Source organism: Crocuta crocuta, unplaced genomic scaffold (genome assembly GCF_008692635.1).
Source record: "Crocuta crocuta isolate KB4526 unplaced genomic scaffold, BGI_CrCroc_1.0 scaffold78, whole genome shotgun sequence".
Lineage (NCBI taxonomy): Eukaryota > Metazoa > Chordata > Mammalia > Carnivora > Hyaenidae > Crocuta > Crocuta crocuta.
Window position 1 is genome coordinate 623,909 of NW_027532617.1, and position 23,247 is coordinate 647,155.

General features: G+C 38.8%; 1 protein-coding gene across 4 annotated transcripts in view; it reads right to left on the minus strand.

Moving 5' to 3' along the window:
* The window catches only part of CEP295 (centrosomal protein 295), a 56,936-nt gene that overhangs the window by 16,668 nt on the left and 17,021 nt on the right, over nucleotides 1-23,247 (minus strand). For 3 of the 4 annotated variants that reach the window (XM_077780594.1, XM_077780595.1, XM_077780593.1), the window contains exons 7-15: nucleotides 17,961-18,101; nucleotides 15,047-15,230; nucleotides 14,664-14,831; nucleotides 12,140-12,361; nucleotides 8,896-8,988; nucleotides 8,647-8,750; nucleotides 5,045-5,182; nucleotides 4,513-4,610; nucleotides 758-4,244 (exon numbers count right to left, since the gene is read on the minus strand). In XM_077780594.1, coding sequence (XP_077636720.1) covers nucleotides 758-4,244; nucleotides 4,513-4,610; nucleotides 5,045-5,182; nucleotides 8,647-8,750; nucleotides 8,896-8,988; nucleotides 12,140-12,361; nucleotides 14,664-14,831; nucleotides 15,047-15,230; nucleotides 17,961-18,101 — 4,635 coding nt within the window. The remainder of the gene's footprint in view (nucleotides 1-757; nucleotides 4,245-4,512; nucleotides 4,611-5,044; nucleotides 5,183-8,646; nucleotides 8,751-8,895; nucleotides 8,989-12,139; nucleotides 12,362-14,663; nucleotides 14,832-15,046; nucleotides 15,231-17,960; nucleotides 18,102-23,247) is intronic. The other variant, XM_077780596.1, reaches the window with a different exon arrangement.

The following is a 23,247-nucleotide window of genomic DNA, read 5'->3' on the forward strand; positions in this document are numbered from 1 at the left end:
ATTGTGGCAGTCTGCCCTGTAATTCAGTAACAAGCAGCAGGTCTAACGGTCCATCAGCCCTAAAATCATGCCAGTTTTATAATGGGTGGTAATATAACCACTTAAGGGAAAAGATGGTACTAATTTTGATTCACATACAAATGTCCACAAAGTGCTATACAGAAAGCACAAGACTTGCCATGTGCATAAAAGAAATTCTGCTATTTTGCAATTTAATCTTATGGTGAGCTCAAAACCCCTTATAAGAACACTTCAAATGACAATCTAACGTTTTTAATGGTGATTGCATTCGGCTACGTCAAACTACTGGCCAAAATTAGTTGGGCTTCCAATAACTGTTAACTTAAATTAAAACTTAAGTTTTAATTTCCACATTGTTTAAGGTAGAAAATTAAAGCAGTTAATGTCAAACCATTTTTTCTCAAGAAAGAAGTACTTATTTAGGCCTGAGATTAAAAAAATATTTAGCTAGGGCTCATGGTTGACTCAGTTAAGCGTCTGACTTCGGCTCAGGTCATGACCTCACAGCTTGTGAGTTCGAGCCCCAAATTGGGCTCTGTGCTGATAGCCCAGAGCCTGGAGCCTGCTTCAGATTCTGTGTTTCCCTCTCTCTGTCCCTCCCCCACTCACATTCTGTCTCTCTCGGTCTCTCAAAAATGAATAAGCATTAAAAAAAATTGAAAAAAAAATATTTAGCCTGTCTGAGTTGGATTACCTCCATTACTTAATTTCTAGGTATTCAAGTTTAATTTCATACCTGACTGTATTTAAAGAAATCCTTCAAAATCTCTTGATGTTTCTGTATCTGCTGCTGCAGTGCTGTCTGTCTCTGTACAAGCAACTCTTCTTGGGCTTTTTGGCTATAATGCAGGACTTGCTTTTGTAGATCCAACTGCTTCTGAAGTTCCAGGTTATCTTGCTGAGTTAAGATGGGTGGCAAAAAACTCAAAAGTCTATCTTGAAATCTGGGAATCACAGGATTGCTTGAGGGAGCTGCATCTTCATTCTTAGAGGGATACAATTCATAACTGTTTTTAGATTTAACTTCAGCGAAAGACAGTGGAATAAATGAAGGCTCTCTTTCGTGCGGTAAAAACAAAGAGGGAAGTGCAGGCTCAGAAGACTCACTTTCAGTCCACTTTGTTTGTTTGTTTAATAGCAGTTCTTCCCAGACTTTCTCATTAGGAAGCACCACTTCCCTTTCTAAGCCCAACTGTGCTGTCAAAATGTCTTGCTGAGGCAGAACAGGCTGCGGTGAAGTCAAAGGTCTTTCCTGGGATGTTGGGGACTGAGGATGACTTGCAAGAACAGTACTGTCACATCTGGTTGCAAAAGGCTTTTGGATTCTTTCAGAATCAGCAACAGGCAGTGCTACCTGGGGTAAGGAGGAAGCGCCAGTCGGCTCAGATGATGATACCCTTTTCTCCAACTGACTTAGTCTTTGCAAAAGTAATTCTTCTTGGACTTCCTGTCTAGATCGAATGGATCTCCTCTGCATATCTAACTGCTGCTGAAGTGCCTTCAAATCACCCTGGTGAGGTTGGATAAAGTGCTCAGCAGGTAACTTTTCCTCAAACTTATGTGGTCTGGGCCAAACCAATTCTTTCTGGGTTTTCTTGCTGCATGGAAGGGAATTTTCTTGCGCAATCAGGTGATCTTGTTGGGTTAAAGCAGAGTGTGATAAATCTAAAAACGTATCAGGCAATCTTGGCATCTCAAAACGTCTTGAGGGAGCTGTATTATCACTCTTAGTTGGACAAGGTTCTTGGACTCTTCGAGAGTCACTAAGGGGTAATGAGGCAAATGAGTGCTGTACAACTGGGGGTAGGAAGGAAGAGGCACCCATCTGTTCGGGAGACATTCGTTCCTTCCACTCACCCTGTTCATGCAAAAGTAATTCTTCCTGAGCTTCCTGTCTAGATTGAATGATGGCTTCTCTCTGTATAGCTAACCTTTCTCCAAGAGCCTTCAAATTATCTTGTTGAGGCTGGATAAGTTGTGATATCCTCAAAAGCCTATCCTGCAGCTGTGGGATCTGAAAATGGCTTGAAAGAATTTTACTATCACTCTCTGTTGAAAGGGCTTCCTGGATTGTACCAGACTCAGCAGAAGGTAATGAAGTGAATGAAGGCTGTCCTAACTGGGGTATGAATGAAGAGTCAGTTTGTTCAGAAGATATAGTTCCTTGGGTTTTCTGGCTAAAATGAAGGGCCTCCTTCCCTGGGCCTAGCCATTGTTGGGGTTCCTCCAAACCATCTTGTAGAGGTAGTGTATGCTGTGGAAATCTCAGAAGTCTTTCCTGAACACTCGGGATCTTAGACTGGCTTACAGGAGCTGTACTATCACTCTGGACTGACATAAAGTCCTGGAATCTTTCAAACTCCACTACCTGGGACAGGGATACAGAGGGGCCAGTCTGTTCAGAAGAAACTGTTTTTTCTAATTCACTTTGTTTGCGTACAAATTCCTGAGTTTCCTGTTTAGCCCCAAGCATCACCCCATGCACGTGTAACTGTTCCCGAAGTGCTGTCAAATTTTCTTGCTGTGGCAGCTTATACTGTGGCAAAGTGCGAGGCTGGTCCTGAAATGCTGGGCTTACCAAATGACTTGAAGGAATACTAGTCTCCTTCTCAGACAGATAAATTCTTCTAGGCTCAGCTTTAGCAGAAGGTTGTGAGGCAACTGAACACGGAGCAACCACTGGTGGGAATGAAGAACTTTTGTGCCCAGACGTACTGTCTCCCAAGTTCCTTGGTTTCTGCAAAAGCCACTCTGCCTGGGCTTCATGCCTCGCCTGAGCAGGGTCCTTCTGTGCTGTCAGCTGTTCTTGGGGCAATTTCACGCTATCGTGCAAAGGTAGGAACTGCTGTAGGAAACACAAAGACCCATCCTGAGATTTTTGGATTTCAGGCTGGCTTGGGAGAAGTCCCTCCTCACTCTCCGGGGAGTACTGCTCCTGGATTTGTCCAGAATGAGTGCCAGCAGAAGGCAGAAAAGCAAATGTATGCTGAGGTACCTGAGATGGGAGAGAAGGAGGTTCAGTCTGTTCAGACCATATTCTTCCATCCAATTCACTCTGTTTATGTACATGTAATACTTCCTGGGCTTCTCGCCTCGCCTGCTGGCTGTCCCTCTGAATACTGAACTGTTTTTGGAAAAGTTTTAAATTATCTTGCTGTGATAAGATAGGCTGTGAAAAACTCAAAAGCCTATCCTGAAGTCGTGGGGACCCAAGACAGTCTGAGGAAACTGCAGTATCTTCCCTGATTGGAGAAGGTTCCTGGATCCTCCCTGATTCGGCTCTGGCAGAAGGAAGTGTTGCAAATGAATCCAGAGATACTAATGGAAGGGATATCGAGAGGCCAGTTTGTCCTTCCAATTCTTTCTGTTTGTGCAAAAGCAATTGTTCCTGAGCTTCCTGTCTTGACCGAAGAATTTCCTTCTGTAGGTCTAACTGTTCTTGGAGAGCCTTCAAATTACCTTGCTGGGCTGTGATACTCTGTGAGGATGGCAAAGACTTATCCTGTATTTGGCTGATTACAGAACGACTTATGGGAACTGTACTTTTGCTTAGGACTGAAAAGCGTTCCTGGATTTTTTCAGACTCAACTGTAATAGGCAGAGAACTAAAAGCACGCTCAGCTGCCAGTGGTTGGAATGAAGAATGTCTAGTTAGCTTAAAGGGTATATTTTCATTGTTCTCTGAGAACCTTTGCTGGGAGTCTAAAGTTTGAGACGTTGCTGCCATAGATGTTTCAGCTCTTTCTCTAGGATCGTGTAGTATGAGCGGCCTATCATGTGACAAAGGCTTTGAAGGTGTATGAGAATCTTTATGAACCAATTTATAGTCTCTCTGTTGTACTTCACTCTGTGAGAACTGCTTAGGCTGTTCCTCTGATTCCAGAGACTGCTTGGCTAAAACATCTGAAGTGACTAATGTGTCTGCTGTTTCCACCTGTCTTTGTGGAAAGAGACTTTGTCTTGGAACCTGAAAATAATCTTGTTCCGATTTGGAGATCTGTACAGACTGTATGCGTTGGTATTGGTTAGGACTCAACTTGAGTCTCTGACCTTGGTCCCAATGCTCTGATATAACAGTGGGACTTTCGGATTTCTGTGGTGGTACTGTTTTAACAGAATCAGATATCAACGAAGAGGCTAACACAGGTGGGTACTTTCCTTTTAACATAGTCTGATATTCGAGTAATCGCTTCCTGGCTATGTCCACAGACTGTCTGTGAAACCTACCAAAAACAAACACAAAAAACGAACATTATTCCTTCTTGATGGGAAACATGCCCTATATTCCCAAGTGTCTACACATTAAATTTAACTGACAACAATTCAGGACTGGCCATTATCATGATGAAAAAGGAACATTCATATTCATCTTTGAGAAACCTGTATGCTGTAGTTCTAAGAGAATCCCGATTAGATCTTCATATAAACCAAATAATAAATCCTGCAGATGTAGCCACACACTGCCACAAGAAACTGTACCCGAGCTAATACCTGTTTTGCTGTAAAAGCTGATGTTGATAGTTATGAATCATCTGCCTGTGATTATCTTCATCAGACTTTACAGTGTGTGATGTTGGAGCCGTGCTGACCTAATGAAAGACAAAGCTACTAGTTAAAAGGCAAATCTAGAAACAAGTACTAGAATATTTTATATAAACTGAAGTTTGATAATTGTAAACTTTCACATGGCTTTATTCTTTATAAAAAAGACTGGCACTTCGATGATGAAGAAATGAAGTAATCCACCATTCTCCTTTAGTGCCAAGTCCAAGAGCTCAATGTACACATTACATATAAATCATGGTCATATACACTGGCACCCTCTAGAAACTGAAAGATGAAAGCCATTAGGTTTGTATAAGTATACCTGTATCTATATACACACACACATACAGTATTAAAAGAAAAAAAAATCACAAAATATAATTTAAAATGCATTTTACTTTCCTGAATGCTGATAAGATTGCTCACATTTTCTTATCCCCCAACAATCTACGTAGGGATGAGATTCCCTGCATCCTACCCCAGTCTGCTGAGTGCTTTTTCTTTTTTCTTCTTCCAGTTGAGCCCTGAAGCAATCAGTTTCTAATCGTAACTTCTGTTGTTCAATCTGTTCAAGTAATTCCAACTGCTTTTGCTTCTGCTCTTCAATTTCCATGATCTAAGTAACAAAAATACTACTGATCTATTAATGACAAACTCATACAAAAGAAAAGCTGACGTGCATTACACTGAAAGGAAATCGATCTTATCACCAAGAGTACCAGCTGTCCGAGAAGAAAGTGGTAATGTATTACCTGTCACTGCCACTGTTTTATCTGTTACGATGCTTGGCCAAATTCTGTGCTCACACCTTTACTTATTTATTTAAAAAAATTTTTTTGAAATGTTTTTTAATTTTATTTTTTGAGAGACAGAGACAGAAAGCGAGCCGGGGAGGGGCAGAGAGAGAGAGGGAGACACAGGATCTGAAGCAGGCTCCAGGCTCTGAGCTAGCCATCAGCACAGAGCCCGATGCACGGCTCAAGCCCATGAACCATGAGATCATGACCTGAGCCAAAGTCGGACGCTTAATGACTGAGCCACCCAGGCACCCCCAGACCTTTAATTTTCTAGTGTTCTCAGTAAGAAAAATGACTAAAGAAATTGAATTCCAAGGCCTCACAAACAATTTGATTCTAAGGCCCACCCATGAAGGGGTGCATTATCTAGAGGACAAATAATACATGAGCAACACTGTGTCTTTTCTGTCAGGTGTGAAACAGATGAAGACAGTGGTAGAGGAGTGACACATAAACTCTAATAATTACACCAACACACACATGCACACACGAATCCAAGTAATTAGAACACATCAGAGGAACCCCGGGCTTCATGAGGACAGGGACTAGTGTGACTGGCTGCCTGCTCAAGACGGCATCTCGTACAGTCCCTAGAACACACATAGCACATGAGTACTCACTGAATAAGTAGAACAAGGAATGTATGTGAAGTCTGATTAAGAGAAACACTTCCACTAGATAATGAAGAATGATCTGGTTTTCAAAACAAAAAAATGCCTCAGTCCGGTATTTTACCTATTCCTGATCAGGCAGTCGTGGCTACAGCAGTTCTTGTCTTCACCTTCCTTACTTTCCCTCACTCATAGGAGCCACTGAATTCAGACCTTTTATATTTCAGTAGCACCTCTACAAGTACACTAGCTACATATGACTATTAAAATGTAAATGAATTAAAATTAAATAAAACTTAAAATTCAGTTCCTCAGTGGCACCAGTCATATGCCAAGTACACAACAGCCTATGTAGCTAGCAGGTACCACACTGGACATAGATGTGGAATGTTTCCACAACAGAGAAAGCTCTATTGAACAATACTGCTTCAGAACATGGATTAGAAAACACTTACTTGAGAAGAAATATTGGTTCATAGAATTCTCACTCCCCAGTTCTATTTGTATAAAAAACTGCGACTATAAACTGACTGGCTTAGTAACAATTAGCCACCTTCAAGTAATCTGTGTTAAAAAAAAATCTTTTATTGGGGCACCTGGGTGGCTCAGTCAGTTAAGCATCTGACTTCGGCTCAGGTCATGATCTCACGGTTCGTGGGTTTGAGCCCTGCGTTGGGCTCTGTGCTGACAGCTAGCTCAGAGCCTGGAGCCTGTTTCAGATTCTGTGTCTCCCTCTCTCTCTGACCCTTCCTGTTCATGCTGTTTGTCTCTCTCTCTCTCTCAGAAATAAATAAAACATTAAAAAAAAATCTATCAGAGCAGACAGAATCAAAATTATAATTAAGGAGGTTGAATTTACAGTTTTTCTTCTGAAAATGAGTATTTCAGAAAATACTTAGCCTAGCTAAGTGTCTAATATTGTGACAGGGACTCATTTATTCAGTGAATATTTATTGAGCACTTACTATTATGTATAAGGCATTGAACCAGAAAGTATATAAAATGAATTGAATTTTTAAAAAAGATAGTCTCAGCCAATTTATCTTTGACAAAGCAGGCAAGAGATCCAATGGAAAAAAGACAATCTCTTTAACAAATGGTGCTGGGAGAACTGGACAGCAACATGCAGAAGAATGAAACCGGACCACTTTCTCATACCATACACAAAAATAAACTCAAAATGGATGAAAGACCTAAATGTGAGACAGGAAACCATCAAAACCATAGAGGAGAAAGCAGGCAACAACCTCTTTGACCTCAACGACAGCAATTTCTTGTTCGACACATCTCCAAAGGCAAGGGAATCAAGAGCAAAAATGAATGATTGTGAACTCATCAAGATAAAAAGCTTCTTCACTGCAAAGGAAACAATCAACAAAACTAAAAGGCAACAGATGGAATGGGAAAAGATATTTGCAAATGACATATTGGATAAAGGGTTAGTATCCAAAATCTATAAAGAACTTATCAAACCCTACACTCATAAAACAAATAATCCAGTGAAGAAATGGGCAGAAGACATGAATAGACACTTTTCCAAAGAGGACATCCAGATGGCCAACAGACACATAAAAAGATGCTCAACATCATTCATCATCAGGGAAATACAAATCTAAGCCACACTGAGATACCATCTCACACTGGTCAGAGTGGCTAAAATGAACAACTCAGGAAACAACAGATGCTGGTGAGGATGTAGAGAATTGGGAACCCTCTTGTACTGTTGATGGGAATGCAAACTGGTGCAGGTGCTCTGGAAAATGGTGTAGAGGTTCCTAATAAAGTTAAAAATAGAAACTACCCTATGACCAGCAATGGCACTACTGGGAATTTATCCAAGGGATACAGGAGTGCTGATGCATAGGGGCACGTGTACCCCTATGTTTATAGCAGCGCTTTTAACAATAGCCAAATTATGGAAAGAGCCTAAATGTCCATCAAATGATGAATGGATAAAGAAGATGTGGTTTATATATACAATGAAATATTACTTGGCAATGAGAAAGAGTGAAATCCTGCCATTTGCAGCAACGTGAATGGAACTGGAAGGTATTATGCTAAGTGAAAGTCAATCAGAGAAAGACAGGTATCATATGTTTTCACTTATTTGTGGAACATGAAAAACTTAACAGAAAACCATGGAGGAAGGGAAAGACAAAAAAATAGTTACAAACAGAGAGGGAAGGAGGCAAACCATAGGAGACTCTTAAATATAGAGAACAAACTAAGGGTTGATGGCAGAGTGGTGGGGGAGAGGGGAAAGTGGGTGATGGGCACAGAGGAGGGCACTTGTTGGGATGAGCCCTGGGTGTTGTATGTAAGCGATGAACCACGGGAATCTACCCCTAAAACCAAGAGCACACTGTACACACTGTATATTAGCCAATTTGATAATAAATTATATTTTAAATAAATAAATAAATAAAAATGACAGTCTCTGTCTTTAAAAAACTGATTAAGTTTTATAGGGAAAATAATAAAGTATGAAATACAAAGCAGAATGCAAGTAAGGGACAAGTGAATAGTTTATAAGCAAAGATGAAGTCTTTTCTAACAAGGTAGAAGAAACAGTATCAAAAGCAGCCATATAGTAAGACAAATGTCATTGATCAAACAAAATTATAGTTCCCAGCTAAAGAAAGAAACCTTTAAAAATACAAAGTTCAGATTACCTGTTTCTGCCTTGCTGCCATTCTAATTCTGGCTGCTTCTTCTTGAGGATGAAGTAGAACTGAACTCTGAGCTACAGCTGTAATGGGCTGAGTCTCATTTATTTCTAAGAGAATCCCCAAAACAAAAATTAGATTCATTAATTTAGAATTTTGACACCACTGTAATTCTCTTTATTCATTTATCACATATGTCACCGTATTAGGAAAAAAATGTTAAGTTAAGCAAGCTTAATCTAAGAATAAAAATACCTTGTTCCTTTTCATATTCTGTATCCAATGAAAGTGGTTTCTCTTCACTACTAAGTGGTCCAGAGTCAACTGTTAAAGTATCACTTTCAGCAACTGTAAAGATACATTATTATGAACATATATTATCACTGTCAAGCATCTGTACAAAGTAAAAAAAAAAAAACAACTTGCATTCAGATCAGTAATTCAATTTTGGTCCATCTAAATGTCTTATTTGGTTAAAATCCAGTCATGTTCCAGATGACCACATATTTTATCCATTAAACTAGAGCCTAATATAAGAAGACTGATGGGAGCGAAATCTGTGAACCAAAAGGAAAAACTTAAGAATTGATTAAAAAGGTGTACCGATAGTTTCAAGCACAAGAGAAAAGCATAAAAGAGCAGAATAAGCAAGGTACCAAAGTTTAAAAAGAGAAACTTAAGGAATGTCAATGTATCCTTGATATTTCAATTTTTATTTAAAGTTTATTTTGAGAAACAATGCAAACAGGGAAGAAGGAAACAGAGAGGGAGAGAGAGGATCCCCGGAAGGCTCCATGCCGTCAGCACAGAGCCCAACAAGGGGCTCCATTCCACGAACTGTGAGATCATGATCGGAGCCGAAATCAAGAGTCAGAGGCTTAACCAGCTGAGCCACCCAAGTGCCTTCCTTGACATTTTTAAATATCAGAATTTTTGTTATTTATGAAATCAGAGCAGAGAAGGAAGTTAAATCAGTTTTTCTGATCATATCAGGGGTGCCAGGAATGCTGCTTTAAGTATTCATTCATTCACTCACTCACTCACTCACTCATTTATTCAGCACCTACTTATGTGCTACACGCTGACACAGTGGCACATTTTTAAAAGGTGGACAGGAAGCTTTACAGGCAAATGAGGGACAGAAACATTACATATTTATCCTTTGTACTCAGAAACAATTGTAAGACTAGAAACTGGTAGGTCTATGTAAGAGAAATAAAGGATTATACAATAGAGTACTATAAGAGAATCTGAATTAGGCTACGGGCCCAGATGAGATTTGTCTTCGGAAATGACATTTAGACAGGCATCTGAAAGGTAAGGAGGAATCAGCCAGGCAGAGAATGTGGGATGTATAAGAATGAATGTAAGGTATAGTCAGACAAAGGGGAGAATGAAGCAAGGTAAAGCTGGAGAAGGCCTACTCATACATGGCCTTTTAAAAAAATAACGTGGTTATGACTGAAGATGAATCCCCCTTTTACTGAATTCCGAAACCATACTCTCTCCTACTTTGTTAGCCAGTCCTTTTTACTGCTCCGCTGTCTGCCTTCTTTAGTCATCTGCTAAATGCTGGAGTCCCTCAAATGGTCTTCTAAGTCCTCTTCTCATTAAATTCTTTCCCCTAAAAGAGTTCCTCTATGCCCATGGCTTTAAATGGCATATATACATACATACATATATATATATGTGTGTGTGTATATATATATATATATATATATATCTGACTTCTAAACTTACTTCTCTTGTTTTAAGCTACTCAATTATTTCAACAAATATTAAAAAATAATTTTTTTTAAATGTTCATTTATTTTTGAGACAGAAAGAAACAGAGCATGAGTGGGAGAGGGACAGAGAGAGAGGAAGACAAAGAATCTGAAGCAGGCTCCAATGCTCTGAGCTGTCAAAACAGAGTATAACGCGGGGCTCAGATCCACGAACCATGAGATCATAACCTGAGCTGAAGTCAGATGCTCAACCGATTGAGCCACCCAGGCGACCCTCAAAAAATATTTTTCTATGTGCAAGTAAAACAAAGTATTTTTTTATGTACAAGGCACTGGTCTAAGCCCTGGGGATATAGCAATGAACAAAACAAAGTTCCTACCCTCAATGGAGGTTATACCAGGATTAGAGGACGTGCAGGGTAGACAGAGTGTCAAGGCAAGTAGCAAACAAGCCAAGAAAATACATTTATGGTCTAGGAGATGCTGGTAAGAGCTATGCAGAAAAAGCAGGGTAAGGGGGATAAGGAGTGAAGGGTACGGGGATTGGGGGAGGGGAAAAGCTTGCCATTTTATATAGTGAACAAAGGTGGCCTTACTGAGAAAGCCAGGTCTCAGCAAGTATCTGAAGGAAGAGAGAGTAAGGCACAGAAATATCCAAGAGCATCCCAGCCAGTAAGACCACCAATTTGCAAAGACCATGTGAGTCATGACTTGTGTTCACGGAAGAGCCAGGAAGACAGTGCGTATGGTGAGTGGTCTGAGGGAGGTGTGGTAGAAAAGGAAGTCAGAGAAAGCAGGGTGAGATCAGATGGTGGGAAAGCAGTGTGCGCGCACAGATTATGTAAGGCTTTGATGCCACCTTGGGCTATTTTTTGTTTTTTTTTTTTAAATGTTTGTTTCTGAGAGACAGAGCATGAGCAGGAGACAAGAAGAGAGAGAGGGAGACACAGAATCAGAAGTAGGCCCCAGGCTCTGAGCTGTCAGCACAGAGCCAATGTGGGGCTCAAACCCACGAACCGCGAGATCATGAACTGAGCCGAAGTTGGATACTGAACCAACAGAGCCACCCAGGCGCTCCCTGACTCCCCTAAAACTTAACTACTGATAGCCTACTGTTGGCTAAAAGTCTTACCAATAATATAGTCAGTTGAATAACATATATTTTGTATATTACATTCTGTATTCTTTTCTTTTTTTAAGTTTATTTATTTTCAGAGAGTGAGAGACCATGAGCTGGGGAGGGTCAGAGAGAGAGAATCCCAAGCAAGTTCTGTGCTGTGAGCATGAAGCCCAACACAGGGCTTGATCCCACAGACCGTGAGATCATGACTTAAACAGAAATCAAGAGTCGGGCACTTAACTGACTAAGGCACCCAGGTGCTATATACTATATTCTTAAAATAACCTTTTTAATTTTTTTTGTACTTTTAGGCTATTGAGTTCGTCTGTGAGTTTTTTCAAATTGTTGCAATCACCAAAAAAATCTTCCAATGTGTTTATGGAAAAATCCACGTAAACTGGACCCACATAGTTCAAACTTGTTTTGTCCAAGGGACAACCGTATATAAACAATACTACCACATTAGCATGTCTGGAAAGAGGTTCACTAAGGTTTTTAACATTTACTGCCTTGAACTAGCAGCATCATGGGCTTTAAAGCATTTTCTTCCTTTTGACCAATTTTATTCTTTGATTTTTCAGGAATGAGCATATTTTTGAACAACTCAGAAAGGGTCTGTGTGCTACAAAATCAGACTCTTGGAGAGAATCACCTTGTTCCTGCCCAGAGGATAATGTTCTCTCTTCGCCAGCAATTGCTCCTGATTCGACTGTTGGGGCTTTACTCTCAGTCTCATTAGCAGTCGTAATCACTTCGCTTTCATCTTCAGACACGGACTGAATTGTCCACAGAGATTTTTGGCTTCGGATCTTATTTAGTAATTTTTTAAAAAGAATTTTTGAAGGGACCTGGTGGGTCTTCATTGCCAAGGAAGCTAAAAGAGAAGAAAACACTTACTCAGCATCTGTTATATACCAAGCAAAGTAGTCTAGCATTATACTTAGTACCTGCCACAACCACTAGTTACAATAAAGGCACAACTTTATTATTCTCTGTTTATAAATTAGCAGCATATACAATGCTATTTGGCCCCAATCACAATTTTATAACCAGGAATAATTTTCAATTTAAATTTAAATAAAAGCACCAAAATTCAACTATTTTCCAACAATATGCATGTAATACGAATTTCAAACTTAAAAACACATCAGGAAGATGTTTTTCTGTTTGCTATACGATGACAAAATGCATATCGTTTAATTAACTTGTGGAAGATTAGCATTCAAAACATCTTCTATAAGGTTTTGCACTCCATGCTAGAGACGAGTCCCAAATATGGGACGCTCAGTGCAGAGCCCGACATAAGGCTTAATCCCATGACCCTGGGATTATGACCTAAGCCAAAATCAAGAGTCAGACGCTCAACCACCTGAGCCAAAAAGCTGCCCTGGCTCTGTGCTTCCTAGTAGGCTAAGAAAGAAAACATAACTAGTTATAACCTGAAAAGCCAATCAGGTGCTCCCAAATTATTCCCAGTACTATTGGAGGAAAATTTCACTCAACTACCATCATAAAGAGATCTCTTCAGTCAAAACAAATTCTTATTTCCCCAAACGTCCTTCCATATGGGTTAACAGCACAACACCAAAACTCTATATGGTACAAACTACTCTCTAAAGGGACAGAACTGTGTTGCAAATACATAGTTCTCTGGCTTAATCAAGGAACAAAATTAAAGCAATCTACTGAAGTCGAAACTGGCAAACTATGGTTTTGTCTGACATATTTAAAAAAATACTAATTTAATTTACAAACAATAAAGTACACAAAACCCAAGTGTATAGCTCAAAAAGTTTTACATCTACCTATGTAACACAATTCAGATCATGATGCAAACATTACCATCACTCAGAAGGCTCCTTCATACCCCTTCCCAGTCAATACACCCGCAAAGATAACCACTGTTCTAATCTCAAGACCAGATTAGTTCTGTTTACTTTAACTTCATATAAATATAGAATTATACTTAGGTATTCTTTTCTACCTGGCTCTTTCACTCAACATTAGTTTGTGACTCACTACTATTTAAGAAATTAAATTTGTTGCTAATATTTAGAAATAAGGATTTTTAAACCAATGAGATTCCCAGATTCTTTTGAAAGATCAAGAAAGTTGGCAACATCAAGCGAGCAATTCCAAATGGGAACTGCGGGAGCTGAAAAGTAAGTGTTCCTTTGGATAAGGCAAGAATTGCAATTCTGACAAACTAGAGATCTGAATAGTACTCTCAATTAAAAAACTGAAAGAGCTGTATGACACAGTAAAAATATCTTCTTAAAGGCATGACTGGTCTGGCAAGAAAAGCAGAGACTCTGCAGCAGCCAGAAATAAAGTAGAAGCAGGAACTCAGGAAGGCAAGTGAGCCCTGAACCCTCTGCTCACGGTTCTGAGAGGTCACGGTCACCTTACACTGTCAGACAGCAGTGTGGGCACGGGAACGGGGATAGAGTCTCATCCAGCTCTAACAGGGGATGTACATAAAGTTGGAACCCCAAGGGCTACTATCCAGTGTAGGGTAAAGATGATGAGAAAGCTTGAGTGGTTGTGAACAAAGGTATGGAGGGGGAAAAAAGAGGTCAAAGTAAACAGAATGTGGTCTCTCAGGAGATGTGGAGGGGGGCAGCAGTACAGGTAAATCTCATGGTGCTGGCTTAGATAGCCATGTGTGTATCATTCACTAACATGAAGAAGACAAGGTTTCAGTAGACAAGGGGGGATAGATTTATCATCAGACAGGGAGCTTTAAGTAACTGTGAGATAGCCAAGTGAAAAAGTTAAGAATGGTGGAGACAGAGGTAAAGTTTAGAAGAGAGACTGAAGTTTGTGCTAGTCATCATTATGAAGTACTTGGTAGTTTTTTCCTCCTATTAACACAGTAGGAACTCTGTGGTGACTTGATGAAAATCTAAAAACAGTGCTGAGTTTTCAAATTAATTTAGAATTGAGTATCTAACTTAAATAGCCGAATAACCTATGTACATGTGAACAAAATGACTTTCCTCCCATATAAATTAGGATTGTTGATGAAAATCCTAAAACACGGTTTCTTCCTTCCTCACCCCCATTAGTATTAGTTATTTGTCTGCACTGAAATTAGACCAGACTTTCCTGCTGGCAAATTTCTAGCATTTTTTTCTATGGAATATTGTAACTTTCAGCTCAGAAGGAGTTTTTACCATCTGCTTCACTAGAACATATTATTTCGGCTTCTGTCACTGGAATGTTTTCAGTTTCCGCTAAACTTTCTTGTTCCATTGAAAGGTCCAGTTCTTCATCTTGAATCTGATCAGTCACGGTGGGCAAAGGTTCTGGTTCAAGGTGCAAAATCAGATTTCCTTTTACCTCTCAATAAAGAAATAGAGAGAGAATGATTCCATTCTGAAATGACTACGAAGAACTTGAGCATAAAATTTAAAGGCCATTATGGTTTCTAACATATGAGAGCTTCTTTCAAACTGAGAACTCATTTCAAAATAAAGACTGCTTCACCAATACAAATGTATTTTCCCACCACAACACTTCTAGAAGCATTGTTGAAAGTTTACTGAAAGTGTCTTACTCCTGTCTGCGTTATACATGTCTTCGAAGGCGAATTCCAGCTCTCTCTGCCAGTCTTCTTTCATCTCACTGCGCTTGTATGGAAGTTCAACCAGCTGTGGTGGCATCTGCGCGACAGTCTGTCTCCTACGTGCCAGGTCGTCTTGCTGCAGCTGTTTGAGTTCTTTCATTAGTTTCTCCTGAGTCTTCAAGAATACAGAGACTTAATCAACAACAGTGGAGTCACAGGCTTTAGACAGTACTATTCACAGTGACAGAAAAGTGGAGAAGTCACAAAGAACAGGGACTGGACTTCCTCCCTGCCCCTCCTCGGTGTTCTGCCACAAGACAGTAAGTATTCATTAAAAAAATTTTTATTGAAAGCCAGGTACTATGCTAGAAGCTAGAAACACAATCTCACTCCTAGACTAGAGGAGTCTCAGAGAACAGTCTCAGAGAAGCACCGAGACCCAGAGTGACTGAGGCTTAATAGATATTTCCTGTTACTTCACACCCTTATGAGTCCCCATGATGAAATAGGATCTCTTTATAGGTCTTTAAGCTTAAAAAGATGGGCTAATATGACAGTTAAAGCAGACTGTTTTAGTGAGGTTATCTAACTGAATTTTAGTGGTGGGAGATAGTGAGAGAGAATAAGGGAAGACCTCTCATCCCTTGAGTCAAGGATTAAGCCAGATAAAAGTGGGTGAAGGAGTACAAGTAAGAAAGAAGTACTGAAGCACAGAGGTATAGAGATGAAGACATGGGGCATCTGGAGAAAATAAACTGCCACAGGTAATGGATAGACAGAGCATGGAGGGCAAGGATGGTTAAGGAAAAAAGATAATATTGGAGAGGCAGGTAGAGGCCAAATACTATTTATAACAGACACTAGCAAGAAATAAGATCCCAGGACACAATGGAGTCTGCAGCAAAAAGGTTTACATAGGGAAAAGGCAACCCTCTACTAGTGGTGAGACTGCAGGTTTTGATGACCATTTTCATGTAAGAGACACTGAGCCTACAAAAAAGGCAGAGAGCCTATGTAATGGTGTTTGCCAAGTGATAATAGACAACACTATTTTTTCTTTCTTTTAATTTTTTTAATGTTAAAAGAATTTTTTTTAACGTTTATTTTTGAGAGAGAGAGAGCGAGCAAAGGAAGGGCAAAGAGAAAGGCAGACACAGAATTTGAAGCGCAATTCAGGGTCTGAGCTCTCAGCACAGAGCCTGATGCGGGGCTCAAATTCATGAATTGTCAGACTGTGACCTGAGCCCACGTCGGACACCTAACCAACTGAGCCACCAAGGGGCCCCACAACACTTGGGCTTATTCTTATGTAAAGTTTTATGATTCATTTTTTAATATTAAGATTCTAACAATCCCTTACATTTAACTTCAAAGTTCTTTGAAATAAATATTCTATTTCTAGCTCAATGCAAATATGGCATATTATTCTGCTTGAATCATTTATAATAACATCTATGATCACTACTGAGATTTGCTGTGAGCTTATGGAATTCCAGGCACTATTCTAAGGGCTTTACTAAACTCATTTCATGTTCAAAAACAGACAATGAAACAATTCAGAGATGTTAGGTAATTTGCCTGAGGTCAACCAGCTAAGCAGTGAAGAAGAAATTCCAGGCAGACTATGGAATTTCTTAACCACAAAACATTACTGATGTGTGGAACAATGTGTTCAGTTTGACTGTCTTTCACATTTTTTTCTATCAGTTTAAGTCTTAGGATGAGAATTATTGGTAATAATTCAGATAATCAGTTATTCTAGTCATAATTTACTCCCAGTTTATAAAATCTAAAAGTTTAAGTGAGAAGGTCATATATGAATCAGTTAAAACTATACCAATCAACTTTAAGGCTTTTATTTTTTTTAATGTTTATTTATTGAGAGAGGGGGAGAGTGTGTGCAAGTGAGTGGGGGCAGGGCAGACAGGGAGAGAGAGAATCCCAAGCAGGCTCCATGCTGTCAGCGCGGGGCCAGACACGGGGCTCGATCTCATAAACCGTGAGATCATGACCTGAGCTAATATCAAGAGTCCAACACTTAACCAACTGAGCCACCTAGGTGCTCCACTTTAAGGCTCTTAATTCCTACAGAAGCACTTAAAAACTCACTCTTCACCTGAGTGTTTAAAACTTCCAAATGCATGGGGCACCTGGGTGGCTTAGTCGGTTAAGCGTCCGACTTTCGCTTAGGTCATGATCTCGTGGTTCGTGGGTTCGAGCCCCATGTCGGGCTCTGTGCTGACTGCCAGCTCAGAGCCTGGAGCCTGTGTCTTCCTCTCTCTCTCTGACCCTTCCTTGCTCACGCTTTCTCTCTCCTAGAAATAAATAAAAATATTTAAAAAAAAAAAAAAAAACTTCCAAATGCATTAGTCAAATATAGAAAATAAAATCATTTGACTTCTAAAATGGATCATTTTCTCCTAAGTTCCGAGGATAAATACAACGATAATAAGCATGACAGAAGTGAAGCTACACTTATAAAGCCAGGTTTCATTACACATATTTTAGAGCTCTGTGACACTTTTTCAAAGCTTCCTGATAGGAAGGACCATGACTCTACCTCTGAATCAATCAGCAAGTGCTTTGCTCAGTAAATATTTAATAAACAGAATCCCAAAATTCACAGAGCACAAATCCAATTCATTAAATGAGAAAAGTGATCAATTTCTCTTCAGGCCATTTGGCTGACTAAAATATTAAATGTTTAATACATTCATCATTGCAAAAAAATGTTAGAAGAACAATAAACTGTGAGAACTGCTTCACCCAACCTGAAAGTGCAATGGGAAACTTGAAATGACAGGAGTCTAAGAGTGTATTTTCGTATTCTTCACACCTCTGACCTCTGAGCCCATTCACTAATCAGTTCTACAGCCTATGGTACGTCGATGGCCAGGATTCTTACTTGAGCCAAATGGATCTTTTTCAGTGCCTGGAAACCCCGTACATGCGCCTTTTCACTCTGTTCCATTCTCTCTTGTGCTGCTTGTTTCTGTCTTTCTTCCAGTCTTTTCGCTTCTTCTTCAGCAGCCACATGAGGATCTGGCTAGCAGTCAACCAGTAAATTTCAGAAAATTTAAAAATTGTGAAACAAAGTGATAACTAAAAAATAACTTTAAAATCATGCTTCCCTACTTATATAAAATAAAATAGGAAGAGATATATGCCCACAATTATCAACTGTATGTATATATGAAAAGTATCAAATTGTTAGTGAAAGCTGAACAAATTCGTTCACTTTCTTTATGTTTTTAAATTTATTTTTGAGAGAGAGAGCGAGCAAGATACAGAATCTGAAGCAGGCTCCAGGCTCTGAGTTAGCTGTCAGCACAGAGCCCAATGTCAGACTTGAACCGACGAACCATGAGATTGTAACCTGAGCTGAAGTCAGACGCTTAACCGACTGAGCCACCCAGGTGCCCCGAATTCGTTCACTTTAAACCAGATTACACTATGCTCATCCAAACACAGTCCTCCATCGTTGTTGTGTTATGAAACTCCATTAAAACAACAGTGCTCTCAGCACTCACAAGCTAGTGAAGAACCCACATGCATCTAAGGTCATTTAGGGAAGAACTGAGATCTGTCCTTGGTTTTCAGTCAATAGCTGCTGCTTCACTTCAACCTCAGGAAGGCCAAGTCACCAAAACAGCTACTTTAATATAATTCCCGACTTCCTAAAACTTGTGTGTAATCACATCATCTCACCAAGCTAACAATAATAATAGCAAATAAGAGGGGAAAGGGCACATAACCTGGATTTACTATTGTACCTGAATGTTCACTTTCAAGTATAGGTTTAAGCATTACAAAGGTGACTTTAAGGGACCATCTTATATATTTTATATGCTGAAATTCTTAAGTGAACTAAGAATGATGACTATGAAAGCTACTATAGTTGACCCTTAAACAACACAGGTTGAAAACTGTGCAGGTCCACTTATTCATGAGTTTTTTCCAATAAATATATTGGAAAATGTTTTGGAGATTTGCAACACTCTGGAAAAACTCACAGATGAAGCATGTAGCCTAGAAATATCAAAAAAATTAAGAAAAGTTAGGTATGTCATGAATGCATAAAATATATGTAAGATACTGGTCTATTTAACCATTTACTACCATAAATAGATATAAAAAGTTAAAATTTATCAAAACTCACAAACACAAGACTTATAGACCAGATGTGGAGGCATTCACAGTCAAGAAATGTAAACAGACATAAAGATTCAATGTTTAAGTCATAAGGGCATAAAGTTAACTGTAATACATACTAAACTACTATCATAATTATTTTTTATCTTTACTTTTTAGAGGGAGAGAGAGAGCACAAGCAGAGGGGAGGGGCAGAGGAAGAAAGAGACTCTTAAGCAGGTTCCATCTCATGACCATGAGATCATGACCTAAGCTGAAACCAAGAGTAGGATGGTCAACCCACTGAGCTACCCAGGTACTGCATAATAATTTTTTAGCCACTTCTTGTTGCTATTGCAGTGAGCTCAAGTGTCGTTATCTGATTAAAACACTGACATTAATCATTTCTACATGAGCAATTCACCTCTCCAGTAAACTGCATATGGTAAAAAGTGATGTCTTGTGGTGCCTGTGTATTTTTTATCGTGTTTATTAGTGCAGTGTCATAAACCTTGCATAACATCATGTTCATGGGACCCATACAAAGTACCACTAACGATGCAAGAAGTGCTCCTAAGAAGCAATGTAAAGTCATGATATTACAAGAAAAAGTTGCATTGCTTCATATGTTCTGTGGACTGTGGGCTGCAGCTGTGGTCACCTGTCATTTCAGGATAAATAAACCCAGGGGCACCTGGGTGGCTCAGTCGGTTAAGCGTCCGACTTCAGCTCAGGTCGTGATCTCGCAGTTCGTGGGTTCGAGCCCCGCGTCGGGCTCTGTACTGACAGCTCGGAGCCTGGAGCCTGTTTCAGATTCTGTGTCTCCCTCTCTCTCTGCCCCTCCCCTTCTCATGCTGTCTCTCTCTCTCTCTCTCTCTCTCAGAAATAAAGAAAACATTAAAAAAAAAAAAAAAAGGATAAATGAACCCAGAGTAAGGACCATTGTTAAAGAAGAAAAGGAAATTTATACAGTTAATAGCTGCAGCTACAATAGCAGGCATGAAAACCTTGCATTATTTGCAAAATAACTTTTCACCTCATACTGAAAACGCAGCTTTTATGTGGATAGTATAGAATGGCTATAAGAAAGGCAAGCCTATAAACTCTAATATAATTCAAGAAAAATTATACCCCTTTTGAGCCAATAAATATTTGTGAAAATCTACAGAACACCAGGCAGAACAAAGGTTAGACTGAATCAGCATTTTAATTTCCAAAAAAATTATTTAGGGAATTAAAATGTATAAAATTAAATAAAGTAATCTTTAAGAACAGTATTTCATTCCATTTAGGCCATAACTTTAAAAAAAATTTTTTTAGGTTTTATTTTATACTTGTGAGAGAGAGAGAAAGAGACAGAGAGAGCAAGAGCAGGGGAGAGGCAGAGAGATGGAGACAGAATCTGAATCAGGCTCTAGGCTCTGAGCTGTCAGCACAGAGCCCAATGTGGAGCTTGACAAGCTCACGAGCAGTAAGAGATCATGACCTGAGCAGAAGTCAGATGCTTAACTGACTGAGCTACCTAGGTGCCCCAGGCCATGACATTTTTAAGAAAAATATTGTTTAGCAATTTTCACCACAGCATTTAAGGGTGAATTAACAGCAGTATGTCAATTGTGCTCAACCAAAATTTTAAGGGAAGGAAAAACTTCAAAAATATACAACATTCACAATAAATGTACGATCCAAATATAATGAGGTACATAGAAGATATGAAGAAAATAAAAGGTTAGAGTGACTGCCCAAACTTGAAAACAAGATTCTATAAGCATGCTTTAAGAAGACAATCCCTTATAGACTTGTGTTAATGAAACTAAAAATGTAGACAAAAATCTTGTTGAAATAATTGTCAGATTAAATTTTTAGCAGTTGAACTCAAAAGGTATATGAAATTTGCAAAAACTGTGAAACCCAGGCGATATTTTTTTTAGAAAATATGTTTCTAAAAAATTCTTCCATGAATTAAAATCTGCAGTGCACATAATGTGAGTGATATTATTAAATATGGTACTTCTGCATCTTGTATGTCAGACATTTGGACAGCAGAATAACTGATGAATTTAACTGTTTCTGCTTGTCTAAAGATATTTCTGGGTGTCACAGCAAACAATAGTGTATCTGACTAGAAAAATACTTCTAGGGACAAAAAAATCCATTTTTAACAAGTTGCTATGCAACTGTCATTGACAAAGGAACAAATGCAATGAAGGCCATGAGTAATTTAGAAACTGCAATCATGTTTTCTTCATTGTGTGCACAGAAAGTAAACGTAGCTAAATGTAATTGAGAGTAACTGGTTCTAAGTGGGGATACAAGAGACTACCTCATAATTCTGAAGCCAAAGACCAAATTTATTACCTAAAAGAGATTTTAAAGCTTCTTTATTCAGGGTATTCTAACGAAACATCGTGCACTTGTAATGTTAAAAAGGTTGGCTGAACATACGCAAGTCATTTATTTGCAGAAAGCTGCTAAAGAAATAAGATACAGGGGCGCCTGGGTGGCTCAGTCGGTTAAGCATCCGATTTCAGCTCAGGGCATGATCTCACAGTTCGTGAGTTCAAGCCCTGCTTCGAGCTCTGTGCTGACAGCTCAGAGCCTGGAGCCTGTTTCTGATTCTGTCTCTGTGTCTCTCCCTCTCTAGCTCATGCTCTGTCTCTCTTAAAAATTAAAAAAAAAAAAAGAAAAAAAAAAGAAACAAGATGCAGATGAAAATTCAGAGGTAATTTTTTTATCTTGAAAACCTAACACACTGCTCCACTGTTACATTTTAATTTTTTAATGTTTAGTTATGAAAGAGAGAGAGAGAGAAAAATGAATGAGCAGGCGAGGGCCAGAGTAAAAGAGGGACGCAAAATACAAAGCAGGCTCCAGGCTCTTAGCTGTCACCCCAGAGCCCGACATGGGGCTTGAACTCACAAGCTGTGAGATCATGACCTGAGCCAAAGTCAGATGCCCAACTGACTGAGCCACCCAGGCACCCCTCCACTGTTACATTTTAAACCCAAGGTTTAAAGGCAGATTTTTCCTAAGTGATGGCATAAAGTAGCAAATAAAGCAAATATCAAAATGCTTAGTTTGTGAGAGTGTTTTTTCTAAAACTACATTGTAAGTACTGATCCAAACTTCAATCCAGCAACTGAAGAGAGAGCTCTTTTATTTACTATTAAAGAGGAAAGTTTAATAACTTGCTGTAACCCCATCAGCAGTACACTATACAACACCTAGGTAAAAAAATGTTTTTACCTATCTTATTTGAGAGAGAACATCTATTTAATACTGCAAAATGTAGTGCAGTAACCACAAAAGCAGGTTAGCCACAGACTGACATTATTGTCCCTATGTTACAATACTATTAAAGTTGCAAAATAATAATTTACGATTTTAAACAAATCAAGATTTATTCTTTTTATTAAAAGTTAATTCTATGATGAGAATACTCATCTATCTCAGGTTTGAACTGAATATTGATTTTAACATCTGCCATTAAGCAGTTAACCAAAATGTGTATTTGCTGCATTCTAATCTCCATAAGAAAGCTATATTGGGAAAGTTTGTTTTCTTAGTAGCCAAATATATCCAACATGAAAAGAAATTAAAATCTAGTTACAAAGAAATAGCAATTATAATAACAAGGATTCATTTATCACTCTTAAAACTGGCAATACTTTCTAAATCATAATAATCCATACAAGGAACCGGATAAGGGTATGATAAAGATGCTCATTTTCATATGTTGCTGATACTTTTTAAAAGGCAATTTAATGATCCGTATCAAGTATCTGTATCAATTGTTATAGTTTGTAACCAATAATTTTTCCTCCAAGAATCTTTTCTAAACATACCTCAGAATTATAGGTAAAAATGTACAAGATTATGTTTGCATTATTTACAGAAGCAAAAAGAAATAAAAGAACAATGGTTAAGTAAACTCTATGATATCCATAAAAATTATGTTTTGAAAAGTGTATGCATATATTTATATATAAAGACTATAATGAATTCATTAATGTAGGAATCACATTACTCTTTGGTGATGAAATTGGTAGCTATTTTCCTAT